Raw genomic sequence first — 24,229 nt, forward strand, 5'->3', positions numbered from 1 at the left:
CGTGAACTAGGGCCGCTGGCATGAACTAGGGCCACTGGTATTTGAAACGTTGTTCTCTTTGGAGGCGGACAAGATGGGGCCAAAGGATGTGGCCGCGCGCTGGGCACACGGCCACCACATCGAAGGACAGGCCCGGACACAACCCCATCGCCCTACCCAAACGAACAGAATCCGGATAAAACGGACGTCCGTTTGGGGGTCGCGCGGTGGAGTTGGCCCGACACACTTGTGTGAGATAAAGGCAAAAATCTGAGATAGACTTATCATGAACTAATTTGTTTATATCAATAATGGAAGGGCCTGTCTCTTGTAGAAAAATACTGAATCTGTCAGAATGTTGGATGCCGAACAGCCAACTGCTATCCAGTTTGTTCAATGACAGGACAAAAAGAAATCACTATCCTACAAAACTACTCTGCATGATTGAATTTCTGTACTTTGGAGGTTGAAGGATCATGCAACCCCTATATCACTTATGGGTTGTACTCCAATCTAACGAATAAACAAATAAAGCAATTACATCATACATGGGCATAGCCGCAACGTTCATTTCCAAGGCTGCGTCTGAGCTGTCTGTGACTTCTTCCACTGCTGTATCGCCGCGTGCAGCGAATGGTTTGGGATTATGGATAAGTTCGGAAGCTTGCACCTTGTGATTGGCGACACCCTGTGTTTCCTGAGCCAATCTTTGATGGCATGATGCTCATAGGTGTGTCCATCAGCAGCGACATACGGATCATCCATCAACCCCTGTACCCAAATTGTGTAGTTAGCTGCAGGATATATCAGGTGATTACTCAACTGAAGGTCGACTCGAGGAAGATTTACCTGTGTTATGGGGCAGATGAAGTGGCTTGGTGCTCGCGAGTTTGGGTTTCTCATGTTGACAATGGAGGAAACCCTGTGCAGGATCTCCTCCAGCTCCGGCAGCACCTCCGACTCAAGATCAGGCCTATCCCTGCATTTTAGAGCAGTGCACCGCAAACCGAGCTTTGCCAACATTTCCGCCTCGGCGACTGGCCAGTCAGTTTGAGTTCTGTCGAGGATATATGGAAGTGACCTGCTTTTGATAGCATTTTCTACGCTTACGATGAGGCCGTTTGGGTGCTTGCCAGTTAGCATCTGAAGAATGATGACTCCTAGACCGAACAGATCTGATTTCGGCCGAACAGTCCCGGTTTGCTGGTAGTCAGGATCCATGTAGTACATGGTGCCAGCAACAATGGTATCTGTGTATTCGGTTTGCCAATCAGGGATCAGATCAGATATGACCTTCGCGAAACCAGCATCGCCAATTTTACCCACATAGTTCTTGTCCAACAGGATGTTTGCAGGTTTCAGGTCACGGTGGACTATAGGCTCTGGCTTCCTTCCATGTAAAAAAGCAAGCCCACAGGACACTTGAAAGATGATACGAAACCGGAGGAACCAATGCAGTGGCTGATGTTTTTTGTTGTTAAGAAGTTGATCTTCTAGGCTTCCATTCTCCAAGTATTCATATACAAGACAGCCGATTTCAGGACAGAAACCAATTAATAAAACCAAGTTGGGATGGTGAAGTTGGCTAAGAATCTCAACCTGCATAAATCCACACAACATTTTGTAACTGAATCACTCGGGCAGTACTAATCATCATGTTGTATGCATAAAGCTCCTATAAGTTATGTCATAATCCATTTACCTCCTTCAAGAACTCGTCAGTTTTGTCGGTGGAATCCTGCTGAATGATCTTGACTGCTACTTCAATGTGATCAAGGGTGCACCTATACACATTCCCATAACCTCCTTCACCGATCTTCCTTGCTTCAGAGAAGTTATCAGTGGCAAGTTCTATTTCATGTTTCGAGTACCTCCTGCAATTTTTGCTTGTTGACAGAATAGCATCTACAATTTTCTCCTTATCGAGAGAAATTATGCAACCTACCATTTCAGCTTTGTGCTTAGAGTAGGCCTCCCTGGTGATTGATCTTTTTGCTTGCTCGACTTCGTTAATGGCTTCCAAATGTTTTGCTTTCTCATCTGCTGCTACTTGCTTCAGAATTTTTTCCTTGCGTAACGCATTCTCCACCTTCCTTGCTTCTTCAGAACATTCGTTCGAAAGTACCTGAATCTGCGAAATTATGATGACCCTTTTCTTACCATGTATCAAACATGACGAATTATGCCAAGGATAGTACTGTGAGAATAATTACTGAGATAATATTTGTACTTATGCATTTTAAATCACTAGTAACCGTTCACGTCCAAAGCACATTTGCGTAACTAATTGAAACATGAAAAGCAAGTCAGTTCTCTGAACATTTTCAGGTCTACAATCTTAAAAATACTCCATGTTCTTTTGTTTTGTTTACGTGTTGCTGATATTGAAGAAAACTATAGAACAAACATGCAAGTGTGGGTGCACTCTTAATACAAAACGGCAGTATATACTACATCAAACATATTACGAAGCTAACAAATGTTTAAGATTCATGTAAAATTTAAAATAATGTTGGAAAAGTCCAAATCACATGCACATCTCGAGGGCACGACATGTTCAAGAAATATCACATAACAAAATCAGTAAGGACACAAAACAACAATTCTAATATATATAATGAAAATGGAGGGTAATTAGGAGGTAATAAATAGCTAACTGGTGAGTGTATAACATTTCGCCATAATTATTGGATGTTGGATGGATAATTATAAATCAGAGTAAAAGATCTGTATGGCTCAGATCAAAAGTATCACATCCAACTTGTCCTTTTTATACTGGTACAGATATAGATTTAGGGAGATATTAATGCAGAACACAAAAGGTAGACTCTTGGAATAGCTTGACCTTATAGTGACAATAAGTTCTTAAGGTACCGCAGGTTGCTGAAGAAATTTAACCTTTTTCTTAGCATGGACGAGATCATCGCAGGCTTTATCATACATTACCAAGGTTTCCTTCAATTCCTTCCTCAGCTTTTCTACTTCATCTATAGATTGACGCTGTAGATAATGTCAGGATAACATACTTAGCTTGTTTTCGAAAAGGTATATTTAAAATTGTACATTGGCTCATTAAACATGTATGAAACCATATGCATGGACGTCATTAATCGATACTAGTGAAAATATTGTAAAAATGGAAGATGGATCTGAGTACCGGACCTCATCACTTGAGTTCGAGGCACCATAAGAAACTTTCTTCAAAAGGCTATGAGAACCATAGCTTTGATTTACATCTGTTCCTGCTTGCAATGCATCTCCACTTACTATGTGGACTAATCCACTGCTTTCTGAACCTGCACTAGCATCCGAACTAGCACTATAGGAGCAACGGGCCTGTGAGCCTGATGATACTGAGATCGTCTCAGCCTCTGTAGAACTGTCAAACAACAAGGTCATCTGCGTTTCTGAAAACGCTTTGTGAGTAATTGAATGAATGCTTAAGTTTGTGCCAGACACTGCAAAGAAAAGAAAGTCGCGTTATGTAAAGAAAAATTAAACATTAAGTCTAGCAAAAGGAAACATGGCAAGAAGGTAAAATATAGGATATAAAATGCTAACTGTCTGAACTCGGCACATACTGCCTGCTTGAGGATGTCCTGCAACTTTCACGATTAATCTTCGCTTGCACACAACAAACACATTGCACGAATTTTGCGTAGTTTTCAGGACAGCGGTAGGTACATCAGGACTACTCATCACCCTGCAGCGTATAGTGCAGTGATTTCAGAGCAGCAGATATGAGGCAAACTGAAAACAAAGTGTTCATTCCTAATGCAGAAACAGTATGCATATCAAAGCTAACATGGTATGGAAAATGGCTAACAAGCACAATCGAAGTAGTATGCAGTCCCTGAAGCACTATTATAATGCAGTTATAATCAGTACAGCCATGAAGAAGTTTCTTAATCCAGATTATGAGAGGTGACGCTCTGCAGGTCAGTATGCTATGGCAGACGATTACTGAAACGGAAAGTAAATTTATCTAAGAGTATAAACTGTACTGCAGACAATAAACTTCATCTACTAAGTTGTTGGGTTTTTAGTTGGATTATTGCATCAAAGATTGGCAGGGCTATAGTGTACAAACAGAATCTAGCTGCTGATGAAATTTTCAACCAACAATCCAGTACACTACTAATTACGGATGGATCGACCAACATGTACTAATCTAGTATTCTTAAGAAGTTTATCCCAACGACAAATCCATTGCCAGTTATCTTTTTCTCTCTGACCATCCCTTCTTCTTTCTCTCCCCAGCGCCTTATTACTAGATGATGCTCCTCAATAACTCAGTGGTAGAGCGGTCGGCTGTTAACTGACTAGTCATAGGTTCGGATCCTACTTGGGGAGATTTGATTCATTCTTTAAAGGGTGGATAAAAAAAATGGAACTATGATTGATACTCACTATTAAGACCTCGCAGCCAGACTGAAAAAATTCAAGTAGTTCTTAAATAAATAAATAAAATTCTTCCTTCCAATTTTGTTTGCTCAAAAGGCAACTTTTACCTTAGAAAAACATTTAGATTTCTAGTGATGCTTAACCCCGTTTCCACCTGCACCTGTTTTCACATGTTAATTAGTCATTGCTCCTCGTGGCCCACCTCAATTAGCCCCAACATTTCACTTCTTCTTAATTGTTGCCCTTCTCTTTATCTCCTCAGGTTTCACTCATGACTCATGCAACAGATCAATGGACACCCTGTAGATTTTATTCCGCATCTTCATCTTCTTCAAGCAAGAGTAACCGATGATGCGTGTGTTATAGCAGTTGCTATCGTCTTTAAGCAGAGAGTAGCCCCATTCATATCTCCATTTCCACCACGGATGGATGTCCGTGGCCTTGCTCCGAGGATCAGATAGGATATTTTCTTCATCGCGACAATCTGTGGTTTCTCGGCACGCACTCAAGTGATCGTCATCATTCGCCCTGGTGCGTCCTAAGCACGAGCAGCTTAACACATTGAAAGACAAATCCTATGTGCTTCCCCTACTCTGCATGGTGCAGCTACGGTCTAAGGCCACAGTCGAGTAGTGCCTTCGAAGATTGACACTTCTTTTCTCTTCTCCGCGTGTGCGTATGTGATTAAATATTTAGTTTCTCTTTTTTCAATTTCGCCACTCATGAATGCTGAGACATTTATGTCCTCTTGCCCTGCAGGTATTCGACTAAATGGAGCTGAGAAAATCTACCTGAAGTTGATTTGTCTATCAACCAATCTGATCCTTTGAATACACTTTCTATTTTCCTTGAATTGAAGGTTTACGACGGTTTCCTTGCTTATTCGTTGTTTAATGTCTTCTTACAGGAACTCTCAATTTTGTTTTAGAGTAGTTGCAACCTTCTGGCCAACGTTGTTACTGACTAGCTTACATGCAACAATGTCAATGGTGGCAACATATGTTTTCCCTACTGCCTTACTATTGATAGAGTCACTGTTGTAGTTTATCACAAGTTAATATGTAAGCTGCCTTTCAATACTTTTAATTTGAGTACTTCTGCTCGCTTGCATGAATTAATTTTTTATTGTCAAAAGAAAGGAAGAACTCTTATGTTATCTGTATGAACCGGTAATATTCACTGCATCTACAACCTTTTGTATATAATGAGATTTAAAATATTTATTTTGCCAACACGAGTGTTATGTTGGTGGAAGGTATACTACTTGGAGTTGTTCCTTGGCTTTCTAGAAGAGAATTGCCGAATACCACATGTTTAGCACTCCCTCCAATCCAAAATAAGCGCCGCGGTTTTGAACCAAGTTTAGTTCAACCTTACTTCAAAACTGCAACACTTATTATACTAGATCGGAGGGACTAGTAATTTCCAATGGGATCAGAACTACAATTTGTATGTACTTATCATTTATTGTGGTGGCGGTGCATGCTTTGACTACACTTGCAGAATTCTCTATGCAGGCATATTACTTATCCTATTGAACAGTACACTCAACAAACTCTGTGATTCGCATGACAGACTATTAGAGGTATGATTTTAGTTGATACATTGTCCTCATTTCTTTTTTTCCCATGACTATCTGTTGAAATATATTGTCCACCTCCCTCCATCAGTTCGGACTTTTAGATGAGTTGGCTGGAGCATGAATTCAATATGGTATCCGAGCCAAGAGGTCTTGAGTTCAAGACCCTGCCAACGCAGTATTAAATAAAACGATTCTGCGGCCTACATCGATCCCACGTCTAAGGACTAAAGTAGCCTAGACGTGAGGGGCACTGGTGGAGCTAGCTAGGAATGGCTGGGGGGGGGGGGGGAGCCAAGGCTAAATCATGGGTGTTTGAGGGTGTAAATTGCTAAAAAAATCCTCATCTAAACCCTCCCTCAAAAATTTTCTTCATAGTTTGGTCCAAAGTTGGGGGGGGGCACAGACCCCCCCCCCCCCCCAGACTTGCACATAGCTCCGCCACTGGTGAGGGGGAGTGTTGAAATATATTGCCCACCTCCCTCCATTAGTTCGGACTTTTGGATGAGTTGGCTGGAGCATGAATTCAATACTATCTACTATAAGAATCAAGTAAGTTTTCCAAAATATTTTATAGCACATATACGCAATTCTCGCAGCAACGCGTGGGGCATTATCTAGTTATTGTAAGAGGGCATTGCAGCAACCGCTGGTTAACGAATTCTATCAGCTGCAATGTCTAACGCCTGAAATACAATCATCAATCTTCCAAAATACGACCAATGTTTTTTCTCGACCATACGAAATGCACAACGGCTGACCATCTACAATGCAATGCACATCGTGTAAAGACATACGGTACAGCTATAACAGAGGAGGCGTGACATAAGATCTAATTGCACTTTAATTGCGCTTAAAGCTGCCACCTTCCAAATCCACCCTCTACCAGAAAGACCAAATTAATGGCAAAAAGCCTTTGCTGTTGCCACCACTTTTCAGTTAATTGCCCAATGATAAAGCCCTAGTTCAAGTTCACTAGTTCACTGCTAAGGACGATCGGTACAAAAGGAAAGCAGCATACGTACCTGTGGAACCACCGGAAGGAGCCCGAGCCTAGCACCAGGCTCCGTACGCCGGACTCCGCCGCGTACCGCACCAGCGTCTCCGCCACGCCGTCGCCTTCCACCACCACCGTCTCCGCCTGCGCGAAGCCACGGCAGATCGATCAGATCAGAAGCCTGCAAGTGCGACGGTGAGATTGCGACAGTCTCGCGTCGGGCACTCACATTCGCTTTGGCGAGGCGGCGGAAGGGGAGCAGCGCCTCCTGCACGCGCGCGTGCCGGTCTCGGGAGTACGCCTCCACCACCTCGTGCCGCGCCCGCGCCACCGGCACCCGCTCCCCGGCTTCGCCGCCGACCAAACACAAATCAACCGCGTCAGCTCGCGGCAAATCGACCGGGCCGAGGGAGCGAAAGGGCAAGGAGGGGGAGCACGCTTACCCGGGGAGGGGACGAATGTGAGCGTGGGGATGACGTAGACGAAGGTGATGGCGACGGCGTGGCCTGCGCCGCCGTCGCCCAGGAGGCTGGCCGCAGCCCACCGCGCGGCGCGGCGGCTCGCGCTGCCGCCGGGCCGGACGGCGACGGCGACGGAGGGCGGCGGCGAGGCGGAGGCCATGGGACCAGGTCTAGGGGAGGCCGATGCGCGCCGGACGATGGGGAGGCGTTGCCGGCGCCGCCGGACGTGCGGGGTGCAGTGGCCGTGTCAGCCAGCCCGCTCAGCGCGGGATACGAGAGGAGGCGGGAATCAGTTGGTTAATAATAGCTCGCAGTTAGTTGTAGGTGTTGCGACGGGGAGGGTTGTGGTGGGTTCGAGGCGCGGGGCCGCAGTGTCAGTGATAGAGATGGGTTCGATTGACTATTGTTGCGTCTAAAATGTGTAATTTTATACTCCCTCCCTCGCATAATATAAGAACCTGAAACCTAAAAAGTGCTCGCGGGCTCTATTGTCTTACGGAGTACACACCCTTCCGCGTCGTCCGATCGAAATCGCGGCCTCAGGTGCTGGGCGGTCTGGGCCGAAAACAAAATATTCATTCACCTCATTTCTCTGCCCCGTGCGGCTGTGCCCCACGACCCATTCCTCTCCCTCATCCACGAACTCATCTTATCCATCCCCGTGCACACCTTCCTCCGCGCCCCGGCGAGATCCGTTGCGCCCCGCCTCCATCGACCTGGCCACGCCGGAGCTCCTCCTTCCCCAGCCCTCTTCTCCGCCGACGCACCCCACACCCCAGACCGGCAGGGAAGCATCCCGCACCGGCGGACGCGCTCCCCCGCCTCTGACCGGCGCCGGCGTGGCCCCGCGCCGCGCTTCTCCCTTTCGGCGTCGTCCTGCGCGCCGCCGCATCGATCCCTCACCGATTTGATGCATCCCGCGGCTGGGACCTTCGATCCCCGTCGGATCCGGGCCCTTCTTGTCCAACGACGACAACAAAAGCATGCAGCGGCTGCTCCAGCCGCCCCACCGCATATTCCAACCAGCGCCTCCCTGCTTGTTGTGGACTTGTGAATCCATATGTCAACATGCAGTGCCGGTACATAGGCTGCGTCGGCAAGGTCGACAAGGCAATGGCCTTCGTGAGAACATTCTTAGGTACGCATGCATTGCGCATCCTACTTAGCCTGACCCCTCTTACTTGGTTTGCAGGAACATCCAATTTGCTTGATTTTTTGGTTTGACAGGGGTTGAAACGTCGGTGGGAGCGACGTCAGCACTGGAGTCGTGGCCGTGGCGGGCAAGGTGAACCCAGCGGAGCTCTGCCAGTGGCTCAAGAGGAAGACAAGGAAGGATGCCAAGATTGTCCACCTTCGTCCACCTGATGAAGAATCATAATAAGCAGGTATGGATCCCTCTCGTGTACTTGTACTACAGAATGAAGGATGATGTGTGTAATACCCAAATGAATGTACTTCTACTTTGCTATCCTCTGCAAATGGTGAGAAGAATCGTGTGTACTCTGTTCTTGCCAGAATGATGATACAAACACCAATTGTATGAAACAGAAACCGTTTTAAAAGAATAAGAAGAAAAAAAAGATGAATCCACAGGTCCAAGGAGTAGCCATCCCGAGTTGCTTTGTTCCATTTCTCATGGACAAGATGGATCCTATATGTAATTCCTGGTAGTCTGTAGTTGCCCTTTCGTCAGATTCGTCGAGCAAGGGCGGCATTGTACTCTGATTTCTGTGGGAAATACTACTAAAGATGCACTCCTTTGATTTATGCGTGTGTATGTGTGTGTCTGTCTAGGCATTAATCTTGTGAAGATTTGCCACCTGCTTTTGCTTCTGAACATTTTCTACTAAATATTTATTAATTTGTATGAAATTCTCTTTTCTATCATCTGAAATTTTCCCTTGCACTTCTATCATCCGAAATTTGGTTTGGAGGTTGGGAGAGGGGAGCAGAGGTGGGGGTGGGCGAAGTATGTGGATTCGAGGGGGCGAATCGACCATTTTGCATGGCGGCGGAGTTTCGTGGTTGGGGTGGTGGGTGGTTTCGTGAGTTGGAGTGCCTCGGGAAGTGCCAAAAATTTCCCAACACAGAGCAGACAGTTGCTACATATGCTGTTATGAGTTGCCCAAAGTATTTTTTTAGAAAATGATAGTCAATCCATGCTTGGGTTTTTTATACAAATGTGTCACTAGGTTTACATGGACTTTGATCATGTCTTTAAACTTTTCTATCCATTTTTATGTGTATTTTTTTCCTCAAAATGATGCACAAAAATTGTGCTTAGAATGTAGCCCCCCATGATAGTTCAAAACACACACACATATTAGGGGCTAGGCGACTACAGACAGCTAGACCAGGCAATTGAAACACAAATATCAAGCAACTTAAAAACTATTCTAGGCAAATGGCAACAAGAGAGAGATAAGTCAGGTAAGTGACATGGTAGGCACTAGGCACACATTTAGGGGGCGGTATCATCACTGCCTACGTGTACCACGAGCACCTCCGCCGCCTGACCCGCCGTCTCTTCGCTTCTCCTCGCGGGCCACATCGAGCTTGGAGGCGAGTCATTCTCCTTCGATTTCTTTACTTCTGGTTCGGTTGCGATAGCTTCTGCTGAAACGGATCTACAAGACCAAGGCGTGCCCCGCGGACAACGAGGTGGCGTGGAAGGTCCAGCAGATTACTTCATAATGCGGTCATCATGCATAGGGACACATGTTCTTTACAATGGATAAAAAAGAATATCGCAACCTTGTTATAGCTTTATAACGGATAGGGACACATGTTCTTTTTTATCCATTATAAAGAACATGTGTCCTGTATGAAAACTTGTAGACATTTGCTTATCTGTGTCCAAGTGATTGCAACATATAATAAACCAGAAAAAAATCAAGATTTATATTGAGCTATTGGACTCATTTTTTCTACTGGACTTGCTCAAACTTGCATGGTATTTTGATAAGTAGTTGCCTCATTTCTGCTATTGGACTTGCTGAATGGGTTGACACGCAGTTTGTATCCACTATTTTATTTTCTTTGGCAAGCAAGCTAATGAGTTGGCTGCAGAATCTATGGAAATTGTCTACAAACCCAGTATGAGTTGCTAACTTTTAATCCTTGTTCTAGACAAAACCTGGTTTACTTGGATACAGTATGCAATTTGCTTAGATCAGAGCACAACTTGCCTGTAACAACTAAAGCATGTGTCCAGGGGACACAACACAGCTTGATGTTCCACACAATATAGGTTTGCCTGAAACTTGTAGGCAAATTGCCTACAAACCAAGCAGTAGTTGCTCCTGACTTCCACTATTTATTTTTCTTCGGCTAGCAAGCTTATGAGTTGGCTACATAATCTATGGAAACAGCCTAAAAACTTATTACGAGTTGCTACCTTTCAATCCTTTTTCTAAATAAAACCTGGAGTTGCCTGGATATACTATGCAATTTTCTTAGATCAGAGTACAACTTGCCTTCAGCCACTGATGCATTTGCCCAGGGGACACAACACAACTTGATGTTCCACACAATATATGTCCACATTTATTTTGCCCGAAACATGTAGGTAAATTTCCTATGAACCAAGTAGTAGTTGCTCTGACTTCCACTATTTTTTTCTTTGGTAACTAAGCTAATGAATTGGCTGCAGAATCTATGGATATTGCCTACAGACCGAGTACAACTTTATAGAGGCTACTTGTAGTAGTTGGCTACTTACCGTATCAGGTACAATACTACACAGGAAAGGATACTTGTAGTTGTACAGCACAGGCAATCTACACAAGAGACGCAGACCCCCTCCCTCACTTTGACCTGACCGCTTGGTCGTACCTCGCCTTTTGCATTTGCTTCAAGCCTGCAGCACTACCACACAGGTCTAGAGGCCTATGGCGGCTACAAAAGATCCCTCGTGCAGACTTGAAGCATAAAAAATTGCTGCTATGTTAATTTATCCCATCCCCTGGCCTGGGAGAAGAAGATGTTGGAGCAAACCAAAACCATTGCTCAAAACGCTATCCTGATCACCTAAGTTTCATAAATATGCTTTTCGTAGATGTTATTACCTAAACAAATGGTTTGTTTTGTTTGCAGGGCCTCACTAAATTCTAAAATGATGTCAAAGCAACATTTTCGAGGTTTTGTGCACATGCCCAAGCAAGAAGGTTCAACATCCACTTCCAGGTAAGCTTTGTACAAAGCTATCCAATTTTTTTGTTTCAGCAAAAGAGAGGAGTTGCCTCAAACTTGTGCATTTTGCCTATATCCCAGCAGGACTTGCCTTTTATTTTCCCTGTTTGCAAGCAAGAAGCTTTGCCAGCTACTTCCAGGTAAATTTCACACATCCCCAGTAGCTTTCCAACTAGTTTTTTATGCCTCCCCAGTAGCTGGCTATTAGCTTTTTTGTTCCAGCAAATACAGGGAGTTGCCTGAAACTTATATGCAAATTGCCTACATCACATGAACACTTACTTTTTGCCCCCGGCTTAGCTCTTCCAGTGAACATAATCCATCTATATGTTACAAGTATCATCATCATTACCTGAGACTTTATGATTAATGTCACCGTCCTTGGCATATATCTGATAGAGTTTGTCAGCATGTTCCCTGCCTTGTTCCTTCTTGGGAACTCAGGTTTATCGTGCATGTCAAAATTTTCCCATTTCATAGTTCTTCACCCTGTCCTGATATTCATTTGTTGCTTTCAATGAGTCTAAGGTTGTGTATTTTCCCTGTGTCAACTCTGAATTGTTGTCCTGTGTAGTTTGGGGGCAATGCAAAATGCAATGGCCAGCAGGTGTGCTCTTGTAGAATACAACTGCAAGAGAAGCATGGCACCTCCTTGACAAACACGGCGCCGTGTTTGTCATGAATTGGCCCTCCTTATAGCTTGATTTTTTAAGGAGTTGTGAGTTGTACATTTTTCACATAGAAGTTGATTTAGTGACATCTGTGGGATGTTTTCTTGTGTGTGAAAACTGAAAATAGGTGCACTGAAAACTTGTTAATATAATTTTGTTTTTTGCTTATTGGTACTAGGATGATGAAGTTGTGTCGGTGTTCATGTGTTTGTCGGAAACGATGCGTATAGAGGATCTTCTTGCAGACAGGAATGACCAAGACCTTTGCGCATGATCTGCATGTTAGGTTGGTGATTTGATTTCTATCTGATGAGTGTTGTAGTAGTTACACAACTTGTGCCTGAGAATGTAGTAGTTTTTATAATCGATGATTATGCTTTCTTCTAAGTCAATGATTCTACAGTAACCTACCCTACTTGCCTAATAATGTCAGCAAGTTGCGCAGAATAAATGTTTTTGGCATATGAATGTTTTTGGAACCAGTAAGCGATTGAGGAGAGAGGTCTTGTAGTGCCGGCAACCAGCAAGCAAATTAGGAGCAAGAGCCAAGAGGACGCCACGCGTCGCGACCACCTAGCAGGGAGGAGCTAGATCCGGAAAATCTTTTTCCTAGTGGTCGAGAATTAGCCCGCAAATCTCCAGTAAGTATCTCAAAATCTCCCCCCTAAGCATGCGTATACTCAAATCTATGACTATGTGTTAGAGGCAGGATAGGTAGGTTGAAGAGGGGTGTGTGCAGTCCCGGGTTTTTGGGCGAATCGATATTTTTTGCATGGGGGTGGTTTTGCGGCGTGGGGATGTAGGGGCTGGAATCGTCGACATTTTGAGCCGAAACTGTCCAAAAGTTGCCCGACGTATAGCAGTTAGTTGCTGGAGATGATGGTGCTAGTTGCCTAGAGATCCGCTCCCGAGAGTGTTGGGTTTTATTTTCGCCCAAAACTTACCCAACACATGATAATTAATCATTGGAGAGGCTGACACGAGTTGCCCAAAGATATTTTTTAGCAACAAATTAATTTAGTTTGCCTAAAAGTTGCTATTTTCAATAGGATAAGATGCCTACATATAGACAGTACTTGCCTAAATCACCTAAGTTTGTAGATATTTTGTTATCCACTAATTTGATACACGGAATCGCTTGTCGTTTGGTCCACTTAAATATGCAAACCATTTCGGTTGTAACATAATCAACACCCATTATTTGATACATGGATAATGTTAGGACAAAATTGCCTTATAGTACTAGAAAGTACTTGTAGGCTAGGATAATATTGGGGGAAAGTAGTTCGTGGCAAAGTTGCCTAACTTTGTAGTGTTGTAGGCAAAGTTAGGGGAAGCATCAAAGTAGCCTTACATAGCACCAAAGTCTTCTTGTGTTCATTGATACTGCAAAATTGCTTCCTGAAACACCAAAGTTGCCTCAGATAGCATCAAAGTTGCTTGAAAAAAAGGTTTGGCAAAACATACCCATAGGGGGTCTTGTTTCGAAGAGCTCATGGCAAGAAAGTAAACAGTGAAAACAAAATTGAATTTTGACGCCCAGTTTAGAAGTTATAGCTTTTTATGTTTTTCTGAATGAACTAAATGCACGAGATGCATTTCCTAACTTGTGTGCTCCATATGAGCAGGAAGGAGTGATGGAACCACTTGGTGGGGAGGCAGGATCTTTTCCGTTAAGTGCCACATGGGATGGGGACAACCTTTCCTTTGTAGGACGGTGTGGACAGAATTTTACCTTTTTAGGGTGTGTGTTCGGGGGCACTAGCCAGCCAACGGGTGCTGGCTAGACGTGTCCATATAAGAAAACCTAAAATCTAAGGACACCCATAACGCCCACACATGTGGGCATTAAGGGGTCTGCCCACACCGTTTGTGTAGTGTTTAAGAGTATCAGCCCACAAGCCTACGTGTGGGCAAAACAAGTAATGACTACATGCCTTTTTCCCTCGCGGTCCCTCTCACATGCCTACGTGTGGGCAAAATAGATAACGCCCACACGCCCGTACGTCAGGCCTCCTATATTATGGCCCCTCAGGCCCCGCGTGACAGTCACCACGCGTCCCCGTAGTTGCCATGGTCTGGACCCTCTTCCATGTTCATTTAACTGCAGTTGCCATGTCGCTGAACTACAATTGCCATGTTGGCAACTACAGTTGCCATGGTTGCTCAACTGCAGTTGCCATGTATGGTCTATTCTACTGCAGTTGCCATGATTTCAAAACTTTAGGAGTTGCCACCTACTAACACTAGGCAGTTGCCATGTAGCACTACAAAAAAGGCATGGCAAAAAAACATGTTCGGGTAAAAGAGAGAGTTTTCATGTGCTCACAAGCACGCTAGGGCAGTTGCCATGTAAAAAAAGAGTTGTCATCTGCTTACATGCACGATAGGGCAGTTGTCATGTACCATGCAAAAACACATGGCAACTCGGGTAAAAGAGAGTTAGCATCTTCTTACAAGCAAAGTTAGGACAGTTGCCATGTACCCTGCAGAAACACATGGCAAGTGACAGCTTTGGGTGTGGGCGAGGAGACGGGCGTGTGGGCGAAGTGATAAACGCCCACACACCAGCCCCTCCGCGTGCGTGAAAACTGGTGTGTGGGCGAATTGCTAAACGCCCACACAGTAGCCCCCCCCCCCCCCCCCCCCGTGTGGTGAAAAAGGACGTGTGGGCGACCGAATGAATGCTCACACACCAGCCCAATCCTCGTGGCACATAAAAACTGCTAGAACGCGCCAAGATTCATGTAGAATTGGTTGGAAGAGGATCCATGCGTGTGGGCGAGTTGCCAGACGCCCACACGTGTGGGTGTTAGTCTTTCCGAAATTTAAAAAATGCATATGTACTATTTGATGTTCCCGGGCGGCCGCTCTGCCACCCACGTACATGAGTATTTTTGTGTACTCTAAGGTATGTGGGTGCTAGCATTAGAGCAACTCTACAGACTCCTTGAAATCGACCCTTATAAGCGGGATAAGGACCGAGAAAATTGCGTTTTAAGGAATTCATTTTATCGCTCGGGTTTGCGGGTTCTGTTCCGCGCGAAATTCTTTTTTACCGCTCGGGTTTGCGGGCTCTGTTCCGCGCGCTTCCGATTTCGGCCCTCAAACCGTAAATGCACACAAATTAATTCACGAGATTTTCAACAAAACATAAAAAGTGCCGAGAATTCAAACATGATCTTTCCACCACCACATAGTTTTGGCGGCATTCCAACATAGTTTTTGCGCCACAACCCAAAAGACATCGCATTCGGCATCCACCACTCCATCATCATCATCATCATCATCACAAGATGATATCTTCATCGGCACCATTGCCACCACCACTTGCCGAACCTGTTAAAACATAGGGTTTGGGAAACTGGCTCGACATCCTAAAACGGGGTGTGGCTATCTCATTATATAGACGTACCAAGAGGTACAATACAATGCCTATACAAGACTACGTATATATAGTCTAACACCCTCCCTCAATCTTAACTATAGCCTGAAGTACAAAGTAAGTTAAGATTGCGCCTACAACCTACAAACTGTGGTTGTGGAAGAGGCTTCGTGAAGATGTCAGCAAGTTGATCTTTTGAGGAGATGAACTTGATACAAAGTAGTCTCTGTGCAACACGTTCCCGAAAAAAGTGATAGTCAACCTCAATGTGTCTCATCCTAGCATGAAACACCGGATTAGATGAAAGGTATGTAGCACCAATGTTATCACACCACAGAATTGGAGAATGACCTGGAGAGATTCTCAACTCCCGCAATAAGGACTGTACCCATATGATCTCAGCGGTAGCATCAACAACTGCTTTATACTCAGCTTCAGTACTGCTACGAGACACGGTGGCTTGCTTGCGAGCATTCCAGGCGATCAAGTTAGGACCAAAGAACATTGCATATCCCCCCATGGATCACCGATCATCCGGACTTATAGCCCAATCCGCATCAGAGAAAGCCAAAAGTTCACAAGACGGTGCAGACTGAAGGAGCAGACCATACGAAGCAGTGGAAGAGACATACCGCAGAATGTGCTTAACTGCCGAGAGATGAGTGGTACGAGGTGCATGAAGGTACTGGCACACACGGTTGACTACATAAGAGACATCAGGCCTGGTGATAGTGAGATATTGCAGACCGCCAACAAGATTGCGATACTCAGTGGCGTCATCACTGGAAAGAAGATCTCCATCAAGGGCAGACAACCGATCAGTCGCAGACATCGGAGTGATAGCATGTTTGCATTTGAGCATCCCAGCACGATGCAACAAATCCAAAGAATACTTTTTCTGAGTCAGAGTCAACCCAGTAGAAGGCAGTGACACCTCCAAACCAAGGAAGTAATGCAGAGCACCCAAATCCTTAACAGCAAACTCCTCACTCAATGCAGACACAAGGTGATCAGCAGCAGCATCAGAGGAACTGACAAGGATGATATCATCAACATAAACCAATAGATACATCGTCACCTCAGGACACTGAAGGAGGAACAGTGATGTGTCAGTAGTGGAGGGAATAAACCCAAGAGCCCGGAGAACAGAACCAAGGCATGCATGCCACGCATGAGGCGCATGTTTAAGTCCATACAACTCCTTGACCAGACGACAGAGATGATGCGGACGTGTAGGATCAACAAAGCCCGGTGGTTGACACATATAAACCTCTTCCTCAAGAACTCCATGGAGGAAGGCATTCTGCGCGTCAAGCTGACGAAGAGACCAACTATGAGTAACAGCAAGAGACAGCAGTATACAAATAGTAGTAGGCTTGATAACTGGACTGAATGTGTCTTCATAATCAAGACCATACCTCTGCTTGAAACCCTTGGCAACCAGCCATGCCTTATAGTGCTCAATAGAACCATCTGCATGATGTTTCACCTTAAACACCCACTTGGAGTCAATGATGTTGATGCCAGAGACCGGAGGAACAAGTTGCCAAGTGCCATTTTCCAGCAAAGTCTGAAATTCCTGCTCCATCGCAGCACGCTAGTGAGGAATACCCAATGTGACCTGAAAATGACGCGGCTCAGCCGTCGGATCCGTAGCAGCATGAGCCACACATGCGGCAAGCCACGCCACAGTCCCATCTGTGCGTTCCTTGGGGTGAAAAACACCAGACCGGCTACGTGTGTGTGGTCGATGAGGGACCACAGCAGGCGTCGCCGGCAACATGGGGCTTGCCACAAGAGACGAAGGCAAGACCGATCCTGAGCTAGAGGAGCCAGAGTCACCAGACTCAGCGCCAAACGACGTGGCCGAGACGGGGCTGCCGAGCCCAGCCGACGACAATCCAGGCTCACGAGGAGACAAGGGGACCGAGGCGGGGCTGGCCGGTGCAGCTGCCGTGGCCGCTGGGCCACCTGCCGCTGGGTTAGTGGCTGTTGGGCCGCCTGCCGCTAGGCCAGGCAAGGGCGACGCCTGCAGCATGGCGGGCGAGCCAGGCGAGCCGGGCGATGGGGCGGGCAAGGCGGGTGCAGCTGCGGGTGCTGCCTACACCCGCGGGGCGGCTGTGGATGCATCAGGCTGGCGGGCACGACCCGCCATGCATGGGCCATGCACCGGATCAATGTGACCATCATGAGTGTTGACCATAGGCTCCTCATCCAGGAGTTCAAGGCGGGCACCACGTCCAATACCCGCAGCATGGTTAGGAAGCAACACAGGAGCATTTGCAACATCCACAAATTGATCAGGCGAAGGTGTAGCTGAGTGCACAGGTGGTAAACTAATGGTAGAGTGGTTCGGAAGAGCATGAAACGGGAACACATTCTCATCAAACATAACGTCACGAGAAATGTAGACATGATTGGTGGGAACATGAAGACACTTATAACCTTTGTGGAGAGAACTGTACCCAAGAAAGACACACTTCTTAGACCGAAACTCTAACTTACGCTTGTTGTACGGCTGCAAGTGCGGCCAACACGTGCACCCAAACACTTTGAGAAACATGTAGTCTGGGATATCATTGAGCAAGAGTTCAAGAGGGGTTTTCATTTTCAGCAGTCGTGAGGTAAGCCTCTTTATCAAGAAACAGGCGGTGGAGAAAGCATCACTCCAGAACCGAAACAGAACGGAGGCATGAGCTAGTAAAGTAAGTCCAGTCTCTACAAGATGACGATGCTTATGTTCAGCGGTGCCGTTTTGCTGATGTGTATGAGGACAAGATACGTGATGCGAGATCCCAAGCTTGTTAAAAAATGAGTTGAGGTTGTGATATTCATCCCCCAGTCGGATTGAACATGAATAATTTTGTGCTTAAGGAGACGCTCAACGTGTGCTTGGAACTGAATAAAAACATCAAACACATCCGATTTACGCTTGATAAGATATAGCCAAGTAAATCGACTGTAAGCATCAATGAAACTGACATAATAGTTGTGACCACTAACAGACGTTTGGGCATGACCCCATACATCAGAAAACACAAGATCAAGAGGATGTTTCACAACACGACTAGACTCTGAAAAAGGTAGTTGGTGACTCTTGCCCTGCTGATAGGCATCACAGATAGTTTCATCACTTTTATTGGACACAACTGGTAGTTCATGGCGATGCAGCACATGACTAACTATAGGAGCAGCAGGGTGACCAAGGTGCGCATGCCAGTGCGTAGGTGACACACGAACACCACTGAACACCTGAGGAGAAGACGGCGTAGGAGATGCAGGCGGTGCGTCAAGTGCATACAAGCCATGGTGAAGACAACCACTAAGCAGAATGGCCCTCGTGTCCCGATCCTTGATAAAGAAACAAAAAGGGTGAAACTCAGCAAGGACATTATTACCACGAGTAAGTTGAGGAATAGACAATAAACTACGCGTAGTAGAGGGAACTCGAAGGACACTAGAAAGATGCAGCTTGTGAAAATTGTGTGCAAGAAGTGATGCCTGACCAACATGGGAGATGCGCATACCTGCTCCATTGGCGGTGTGCACCTGATCATGTCCACGATATGGTTCCTGAGTGGAGAGCTTGCCCATCTCGTCGGTGAGATGATACATCGCTCCTATATCCATATACCACGCCGGATCAAGAGAGTAGGACTGGGTGCGCCCGTGCTCGTGCCCCGTCACAGCAACTGCAGCCTACTTATCATTCCCTTTTCCATTGTTACCAAGGCCAAGGAAGTCTTGCTTGTAGCGTCTATGGCAGCGAAACGCGAGGTGACGATCTATGCCACAAAGCTGACAAGCCTGAGGAGCACCGCAACTAGAACAACAAGCAACTGGGCGACTCCCTCCAGTGATGGTCGGCGCGTTACTGATAATCCCCAAGTGCAAGGAATCATCGTAGCAATTCCCAAAGGTGGAAGTGATAAGTATGGAGTGTCGAACCCACAAGGAGCTAAAGGTAAGATCAACATTCTCTCAAACCCTATCTGCCACTGATACGACTCTACGTGCACCGAACGTTTGCTTCCAACTAGAAACTAGAAATAAAACTGTGTTGTGGGTATAAAGAGGATAACTTTGTATGATATCAGAGAGCTAAAATATGAAGTAGGTGCTGTTATCATAAAGTTAGAATATATTAGTAAATAATATAAATATCGAGTGTGGAATAATGGTGGATCGGTGTGCGGAATTGTCCTAAGCAATTGTTAACAAGATCGATAGTCGTCATTGCAATTTCATATGAGGGAGAGGGATAAACTAACATACTTTTCCTACATGGATCGTATGCTCTTATGATTGGAACTCTAGCAAGCATCCACAAATACTAGAAATTCATTAAGGTAAAACCCAACCATAGCATTAAAGCATCAAGTCCCCTTTTATCCCATACGCAACAACCCCCTTACTCGGGTTTAAGCTTCTGTCACTCTAGCAACCCACTATAAGCGAATCATGAACGTATTGCAACACCCTACATCGGAATCCCTCATGCTTGCGCGACATGGAGGGCACCATAGGACAGCACCAAGATAAAACATACAACTCGTACCAATCTAGATCATCAATCAACTCAAAGACAAAAGATATCTACTCAAAACATCATAAGATGGCAACACATCATTGGATCATAATATGTAGCATAAAGCACCATGTTCAAGTAGGGATTACAGCGGGGTGCGGGAGAGTGGACCGCGTAAAAGATATGATGATGGTGATGATGATGGTGATGTTGATGAAGACGATCACCGCGGCGATGATTCCCCTCCCGAGATGGCACTCCGGTGCCACCAAGAGAGAGGAGGAGAGGTTCTCCCCCTTGTGATAGTTTGATTTCTCGTGGCTACAGAGGCTTGCGGCGGTGGAACTTCTAATCTAGGTTAATTCCCGAAAGTTTCAGTATTTATAGGAATTTTTTGCGTTGGTTTCACGTCAAGGGGGCCTCCGGGCTGTCCACGAGATAGGGGGGGCGCCCCCCTGTCTCGTGGGCAACCCGGGACTCCCCTGGACCAACTCCGATGCTTCGTGGTCTTCTATTGGTCCAGAAAAAATCCTCAAAAATTGGCACGTCAATTGGACTCCGTTTGGTATCCCTTTTCTGTAAAACACTAAAACAAGGAGAAAACAGAAACTGGCACTGGGCTCTAGGTTAATAAGTTAGTCCCAAAAATCATATAAAATGACATATAAATGCATATAAAACATCCTAGATGGATAATATAATAGCATGAATACTTCATAAACTATAGATACGTTGGAGACGTATCAGCATCCCCAAGCTTAATTCCTGCTCGTCCTCGAGTAGGTAAATGATAAAAGAAATAATTTATGAAGTGTGAATGCTAGGAGGTGCACAAGTTTGATCAATGATAATTTCAATCACCTTTTCTAGCATCAATATGTGTCATAATAGTAGCTTATCTCATAAAACTTTTTATGATCAAGTAACAATCTATTCACAATGTCAAGCATGGTTCAGAAACTTCATTGAGAACTAACAAACTATAATCTCAGTCACTGAAGCAATTGCAATTTATCATAACATCAGAAAGAATCAAGAATAGAGCTTTTCAGCAAGTCCACATACTCAACTATCATATAGTCTTCTACAATTGCTAACACTCACGCAATACTTGTGGTTATGGAGTTTTAGCCGGACACTGAGAAAGATAGGGGCTTATTGTGTTGCCTCCCAATGTATTCACCTTTAGATGATGGCAACAATAATAGCCTATGCTAACTTACATCCAATTGGATATATATATCATGATCTTTCAAACACGAGGAGCTTGCCAAAGGATAAATTAAAAACATAAAGTAAAAGATAGGCCCTTCGCAGAGGGAAGCAGAGGTTGTCATGCGTGTTTAGGGTTGATGCACAAAATCTTAATGCAAAAGAACGTCACTTTATATTGCCCCTTGTATGTGGACCTTTATTATGCAGTCCGTCGCTTTTATTACATCCACAACAAGATCGTACAAAGCTTATTTTTTCTGCACTAATAAGTCATACATATTTAGAGAGCAATTTTTATTGCTTGCACCGATGACAACTTACTTGAAGGATCTTACTCAATTCATAGGTAGGTATGGTGGACTCTCATGGAAAAACTAGGTTTACGGGTATTTGAAAACACAAGTAGTATCTCTACTTAGTGCAAGGGATTCTGGCTAGCATGAGGGGGAAAGGCAAGCTCAGCATGTTCGGAAGGTCAATGACAATATACTTTAACTGAGATGTCGGAAAACATAAACCATTACGTTGTCTTCCTTGTCCAACGTCAACTCTTTTAGCATGTCATACTTAATGAGTGCTTCACAATCATAAAAGATGTCCAAGATAATATATTTGTATGTGAACCTCTCTTTCCTTATTACTTCCTATTAATTGCAACGATGACCAAAACTACGTTTGCCAACTCTCAACAACTTTTATGCCTCATACTTTCTATGTGTGAAGTCATCACTAACCATGTTATAAGCATATGAAACATATAGAAATTCAGATTTATGACATTCAATTCATTTCCCCATTTACTCATAGGATATACATGAAGCACATGAGTAAATGACAAACTACTCCAAAAGATATGAGTGGAGAACACTGAGTAGTCAAATAATTAACTAGCCACGAGAGGGTTCCCCCTTTTTTATTCAAAATTTCAAATCCAATGATTTTATTCGAACAGCAAGTAAAACAAAATAAAATTACATTGCAAGGATAGCACAACTCATGTGAAGAAGCAAAAACTTAGGCTCAACCGATACTAACCGATAATTGTTGAAGAAGAAAGGTGGGATGCCTAACGGGGCATCCCCAAGCTTAGATGCTTGAGACTTCTTGGAATATTATCTTGGGGTGCCTTGGGCATCCCCAAGCTTGAACTTTTGTGTCTCCTTAATTCTTCTCATATCATGGTTTCTCTTTTTATCAAAAGCTTCATCCACACCAAACTCAACAAGAACTCGTGAGATAGGTTAGTATAAACCAATGCAAAACCTTATCATCTTCTACTGTAATAAATAACTAGAATTATTATTCAACATTGCATACTAAATGTCTCTGCATATTTAATACTCCTATCCTCAAATAGAATCATCAAACAAGCAAACATATGCAAACAATGCAACTATAACAGCAATCTGCCAAAACAGTATAGTCTGTAAAGAATGCAAGATTCATCATACTTCCCTAACTTGAAAAATTATGAGAAAAATACTAAGCTGTAGAATATTTATCAGAGCTCAACATGCAAAAAGTTTCAACATTATATCATGCTCTGACTTTTCTAGGGAATTTTTGTAACAGCGGTAAACTTTCTGTTTTTAAACAGCAACATGTATACTAGCAAAATAAGCATGGTAAAGGCTATCCTTGACATTTTTATTGAAACTAAAGATGCAAAACACTATTCTAAATAACAGAAAGCTAATACTAACAAAAAAATGACGCTCCAAGTAAAACACATATCATGTGACGAATAAAAATATAGCTCCGAGTAAGATGTACCAATAGTTTTGAAGACGAAAAGGGGGGATGCCTTCCGGGGCATCCCCAAGCTTAGGCGCTTGAGTCTTACTTGAATATTACCTTGGGGTGCCTTGGGCATCCCCAAGCTTAGGGTCTTTCCACTCCTTATTCTCCTCATATCGATATCTCACCCAAAACTTGAAAACTTCAATCACACAAAACTTAATGGAACTTCGTGAGATAGGTTAGTATGATAAAGAGTAAACCATGCACTTTGGTACTGTAAAAGACGAGGTTCATAATTGTTTTCACATAATTATTACTGTACCATATCATTTCTACAATTTATATTGAGAAATATAAGCCATAGAAACTAGAAAACAAGCAAACTATGTAATGAAAACAGAATCTGTCAGAAACAGAACAGTCTGTAATGATATGAACAATAACCATACTTCTGATACTCCAAAAATTATGAAATAAATTGGTGGACGTGAGGAATTTGTCTATTAATCTTCTTCAGAAAGAATAAACTCAAAAGCACTCTTCTGTAAAAAAATGACAGCTAATTTCGTGAGCACAAAGTTTCTGTTTTTTACAGCAAGATCACATTAACTCTCACCCAAGTCTTCCCAAAGGTCTTACTTGGCACTTTATTGAAACAAAAGCTATAAAACATGATTACTACAGTAGCTTAATCATGTGTACACACAAAAACAGTAAGAATAAATATTGGGTTATCTCCCAACAAGCGCTTTTCTTTAATGCCTTTTAGCTAGGCATGATGATTTCAATGATGCTCGCATAAAAGATAAGATTTGAACACAAAGAGAGTATCATGAAGAATATCACTAGCACATTTAAATCTAACTCACTTCCTATGCCTAGGGATTTTGTGAGCACACAATTTATAGGAACAAAAGTCAACTAGCATAGGAAGGCAAAACAAGTATAACTTCAAAACTTTAAGCACAGAGAGGAAACTTGACATTATTGCAACTCCTACAAGCACATATTCCTCCCTCATAATAATTTTCAGTAGCGTCATGAATAGGAACTTTGTTCTCATATTCAATTGGAACCTC

At 44.1% G+C, this 24,229-nt stretch overlaps 1 protein-coding gene and 1 long non-coding RNA gene across 5 annotated transcripts; one reads left to right on the forward strand and one right to left on the reverse strand.

Annotated features, from left to right (window-relative positions):
* Positions 1 to 255: 255 nt before the first annotated feature.
* LOC123136982 (U-box domain-containing protein 34) lies at positions 256 to 7,732 on the reverse strand. 2 transcript variants are annotated; one of them, XM_044556510.1, is made up of 9 exons: positions 7,403 to 7,732; positions 7,189 to 7,307; positions 6,988 to 7,103; positions 3,561 to 3,682; positions 3,142 to 3,437; positions 2,854 to 2,979; positions 1,682 to 2,110; positions 829 to 1,578; positions 256 to 750 (listed from the first exon to the last, which is right to left on the reverse strand). In XM_044556510.1, exons 1-9 carry the CDS (start codon positions 7,578 to 7,580, stop codon positions 547 to 549), a joined length of 2,340 nt encoding a protein of 779 aa, XP_044412445.1. In that variant the 5' UTR covers positions 7,581 to 7,732; the 3' UTR covers positions 256 to 546. The 2 variants fall into 2 exon arrangements, with proteins under 2 accessions (XP_044412445.1, XP_044412446.1); XM_044556511.1 differs by having other exon boundaries at positions 2,878 to 2,979; positions 7,403 to 7,727.
* Positions 7,733 to 7,990: 258 nt separating this feature from the next.
* LOC123136983 (uncharacterized) lies at positions 7,991 to 14,465 on the forward strand. Of its 3 annotated transcripts, none has more exons than XR_006467558.1 (6): positions 7,991 to 8,558; positions 8,648 to 8,805; positions 11,516 to 11,605; positions 11,693 to 11,751; positions 12,461 to 12,923; positions 13,911 to 14,465. It is a non-coding gene; the product is annotated as an uncharacterized lncRNA (long non-coding RNA). The 3 variants fall into 3 exon arrangements; XR_006467559.1 differs by having other exon boundaries at positions 7,992 to 8,558; positions 12,461 to 12,568; positions 12,766 to 14,465; XR_006467557.1 differs by having other exon boundaries at positions 7,993 to 8,558; positions 12,461 to 14,465.
* Positions 14,466 to 24,229: the final 9,764 nt, after the last annotated feature.

Source organism: Triticum aestivum, chromosome 6B, assembly GCF_018294505.1.
Source record: "Triticum aestivum cultivar Chinese Spring chromosome 6B, IWGSC CS RefSeq v2.1, whole genome shotgun sequence".
NCBI lineage: Eukaryota > Viridiplantae > Streptophyta > Magnoliopsida > Poales > Poaceae > Triticum > Triticum aestivum.